This window comes from Pinus tabuliformis, chromosome 9 (assembly GCF_031772625.1).
Source record: "Pinus tabuliformis cultivar Carrire ecotype Pingquan chromosome 9, CPIR1, whole genome shotgun sequence".
Classification (NCBI taxonomy): domain Eukaryota; kingdom Viridiplantae; phylum Streptophyta; class Pinopsida; order Pinales; family Pinaceae; genus Pinus; species Pinus tabuliformis.
Genome location: NC_142307.1, coordinates 176,090,953 through 176,095,512, shown reverse-complemented (window position 1 = coordinate 176,095,512; position 4,560 = coordinate 176,090,953). Strand labels below are relative to the sequence as shown.

The 4,560-nt window shown below is 32.0% G+C and overlaps 1 protein-coding gene across 1 annotated transcript; it reads left to right on the top strand.

The window, feature by feature from the left end:
* The first annotated feature begins 3,067 nt into the window (after nt 1–3,067).
* LOC149147678 (uncharacterized) lies at nt 3,068–4,179 on the top strand. Its single transcript, XM_089445483.1, has 2 exons — nt 3,068–3,724; nt 3,972–4,179. The coding sequence occupies exon 1, from the start codon at nt 3,071–3,073 to the stop codon at nt 3,680–3,682; it is 612 nt and encodes a 203-aa protein (XP_089301609.1). The 5' UTR covers nt 3,068–3,070; the 3' UTR covers nt 3,683–3,724; nt 3,972–4,179.
* The last annotated feature ends 381 nt before the right edge of the window (nt 4,180–4,560 follow it).

Below are 4,560 nucleotides of genomic sequence, written 5' to 3'. Positions count from 1 at the left end.
TCGTCCTGATGATGAACCACACTGGTTGGTTTGAAAAGTGTTGACCAAAAATTTCTCTTATGTGATTTCTACGAAAAATATTTTCTTAATTCATTATGGATAACATAAACCTGAATAAAGAAAATAACCATTATTATTTATCATTAATAATATTTAATATTATTAAATTATTATATATAATCATACCATAATTATATATGGGTTAATGTGTCTTAATGTTAAAATCATGTAAATATTAATTAATATTATATGCAATAATTTTAATGTATTATAGATGATGGTTTTGTAAATTATAGGTTATGGTTTTATGGATTTTTAATATTTTTATTATAATAATACGCAATTTCATAAGATGACACTAATATTCCAATTTTATATATAATTTATGGTTTTATTTATATTTGATGATGTTTATTTTATGTTGAATTGTTATATATTTGTTTATTTTATGTTTATCAATCATTATGTTGTATTTTATTATGTTTTAATGATTTTGGTTGATTTTGATTAATTATAGCGGATAATAATGAAGTGTTGTTGATTATGTTTATAATGGTTGATTATGCTTCACCATACATATGGTAAACGTTGATTTGTCTATTGTTGGTTATGTTTGATTATCATTAATTATGGTTATCACATCATACCATTATTGACTATTATCAATCACTTTTAATGAGGAGTAGCTATTATTGAAATATGGTGACTCTGTGTGATTATGGTTGATCATTTTTTATTACATTTTACCATGTTTTACTGTCATTAATAAAGGCTGAATGCCTAACCTTGACTGAGGGCATATGACTATGGTCGACTTTCGTTGAGTATAGTTCACATTGTGGGATAATTTTTAACAATAGTTAATTATGGTTGACCATGGTTCATTGCTGCCATCCACATTAGATACCATCATTAACTTGATTATATATTTTGGTTGTGGGATGGGTAAACAATAAGTTTAATTAATGCATAATGGATTTATCTTTCAAGATATTTAACTATGCTTAACCATGTTTGAATAAGGTCCATGATTAATGATGGTTGACTATCGATAACCATATTTCACTATCAATAGCAACAATTGATGAATTTTTTGCTATCTTTAACTTTGGTTAATGATTTTTGTGTTTTGTTGGTGAGATTATTTGCCTTGTGCGAAACTTTGTGCCTATGAATGATTGTGTTGCATTATAATGATTGTCAAGTATTATGTCACATTACAATAATCATCAAGAGCTATATTGGATAACAATAATCCTTAATTATTGCTATATTGGATCAAAATAATCCTTAATGGTTACATATCATTACGACATTTATCTTTTTTAAATTTTGTTAAATTGTTGCCTTCCTCAATGGGTATGTTACAATACAATGACCATCAAGGGGTATGTCACACTACAACATTCCTCCATTATTTTGGATTACAATGTTCCTTAAAGATCATACATAATCGTAGTATGAAAATGTGTGTTACAATTCCTAAAAATGTAAATTACCATTAACCATGGTTGATTTGGTTCACCATGTTTAAATCTCATAGTTAACTTGGTTGTGCATTTCAACCTTGGAATGAGTAAACAACTAAGTCAACGAATACATAATTCATTTACATTTAAGTATTTTTAATTATGCCTAAGTTTGGTTGATTACTATTAATCATGGATAAATATGGCTAACAATGTTTGATACAAAACCAAAATAATCATTAATATTTGACTTTGGTTCATAATGATTGCTTTAATTTGACTATAGTTAACTATAATTGATAATAACTTACCTATATCAAGTTGCAACATTCCCTAATAATTTCATTACATTACAACATTGATAAAATGTTATAATACATTATGACAATACTAAGAATTATACTGGATTATGATTTTTCTTCATAATTATGTCTTTATGAAATATTTCTTAATTGAATAATGTCAAATTGTTATATTCCTTTATAGTTATGAAACCTTTAACCTTTCATTAAACTTTCTATAACATATGCTCAGTTATATTGTAATTAAATTATATACGATTATAAAATAAATATACAATATAATTATATGCCATTATAAAATAAATATATAATAAAACCGTGTAATAATACATTACAATAATTAAGAAAGTCAACTAAAATTGTTCAAACTAAATTCAACCTTTACTTTTAAAATAAGATTTATGTTTTAATACATAATACTAAAGTTTATTTTTTTAAATATAATTTAAACCATAGTTTAAAATACCATAACTCCGTAACATCGTAAAAATGTTCAGTGCTTCAATTTATTATTCATTTAAATAGTGAATTAAATTCCCTAAATCTTCTTTTAGATTAATACAATTTTTATGGTGTATAAGGTACTATATTTGTATATTTGTAGCGATGTACTGTAACACTACAAATCACCTCTCAGTTATCTTAGTACGTTCGGTGTCTCGTGACAATGACATTGGCCATGCTAACCTCCATACCAATTTTGAATACAGGATATAACGGCTGTGATATCGTCATTCTAATGTTTAGGTATCGATTAATTTGGACCGACATCCGCGCCGATAATGGACATGCAGCTCATTACCACTTGTCACTAACCCGTAATTACTCAGGAAATGCGTATGCAATTATATTTTTGCAAAGTATCCTTTCAAGGTTCTGACGTTTTGTTCGCCTCACATGCAGTTATTGGCCGACCACATCTTAATACTTCACGAATAACAATAAGAAATACATAAAGAATACATGAAGACTGTCGGTGTGATAATGGGTCACACACAGAAACGTGAAAAAATAAGCAGAAAATTCCGAAACGGACAGTGCTTGAAAAGAAAATCACGTGAAACAGGTACTGTCCTGCACACAATTTTAAGAATTCCTGGAAAGGTTATAGACACGAACCATCTTTAACATCGAAATTCATTTTAATAGGAAAAATATTAAACACCACGCTGCATCATGAAACTTCCTACCGAGAATCCTCATCCCCTAAACCTTTCTCTACTGCTATAAATACCAATCATCTTTAACCATCTCACACCACCCAGTTCAGCTTCTGGAGCTCTGTACTGTCGAATAACGATGGGTATAGTTGCAGGGATGTCTTTCATTTCCAAGTTATTGCTTGTTTTTATTGCTGGCTGCATTTCCGCCGCAAATGTTTCATCTGCTTCCTACTATAAATCCCCACCTCCAAAGCCATACCCTTATAAATCTCCTCCTCCTCCATCTCACATTCCATCTCCAGTCCATTATAAGCCGCCCCCTGCACCCACACCCGTCCCCAAGCCCCCAGTAGTGGAGAAACCACCGCCCGTGCATAGCAAACCTCCTCCTAAGGCCGTACCAGTTTCTCCTCCATACAAGTACAAATCTCCACCTCCTCCTAAACCAACTCCTGCTCCATATGCTAAGCCTCCGCTAGTTCACAAGCCCATTCCTCCTCCCTCACCACCAAAATCATGGGCAACTCCTCTTCCTCCCAATCATAAACATTCTCCATTGACCAAGCCACCAAAAGCTACTCCAGAAAAACCATACGGATACAAATCTCCTCCTCCCCCAACCCATGTTGTAAGTCCTGCTCCCCCAAAACCAGTACCCACTTTACCTCCTCCCCATCCCAAACCACCCGTCTACCCCTCGCCACCGACACACCACTACTCCCACAAGTCTCCTCCGCCGCCATATTAAAGACTGGAAAACAGTCGTGGAACACTGTTGCCGAGTGATGAGGTACGCTATTATTCATTATAAGTTCCGTTTGATTCATCTGCATGACATATAGTTTTCACGCCATTCTGTAGAATGTTAATGTAAGTCACCGTTGATTATTCCAAACAGAATTTGTAAGGTTTATACCTGCTATTGTAGATTGTTGTTGGCCTTATAATGATATATTTGTTGATGTGTATAGATTATCTAGTGCATTGCAGTCTTTTGGTTCATCTCCCGCTTATCATATGTGTGTATTTGCTTGCAGGTAAACAAGGATGTAGGGAGACAGGAAGGAGAAGTTGCATATATGACTCATTTAGCTGTAGATGCTGTTAAGCAGCATAGAGTCCAAGGCTGGATCTCTACCTGAGTTGTGTCTTGCCCATATGAATAATGGGATTTTTCTATCCCTGTAATAAAATGTTATTCTTGTGTGAGAAAATACAATGTTATGATTGTGTGAGAAAATACATATGAATATTTCAGCAGCTAAAAAATCTCGTATTTTGTTGATTGAATACATATGAATATTTCAGCAGCTAAAAAATCTCGTATTTTGTTGATTGAACAAAACAAGTTTAGGGAATGGAAATCTCACAGAAAAAGACCACTAAAACAAAACAAAGTGACATATATTATTCATACAACAGAAAGGTTCGCATATATTTTGCAACGTGCCCTTCTTTTCCATGTTCAATCATATTCTAACAGTTACTTATTGAAACATCCAATAGAATAATAATCAGGCAACTACAGGACGTTATTAAATAGACACTTCAATATGACATCAAAACAATTTATTATAACTGTGTGGAAACAGAAGGTACATGAGAAAATGAAAATCATATAGTGTT

Coding starts and splice junctions, on each gene's coding strand:
- LOC149147678 (XM_089445483.1), top strand. CDS start 3,071: ATGGGTATAGTTGCAGGGATGTCTTTCATTTCCAAGTTATTGCTTGTT.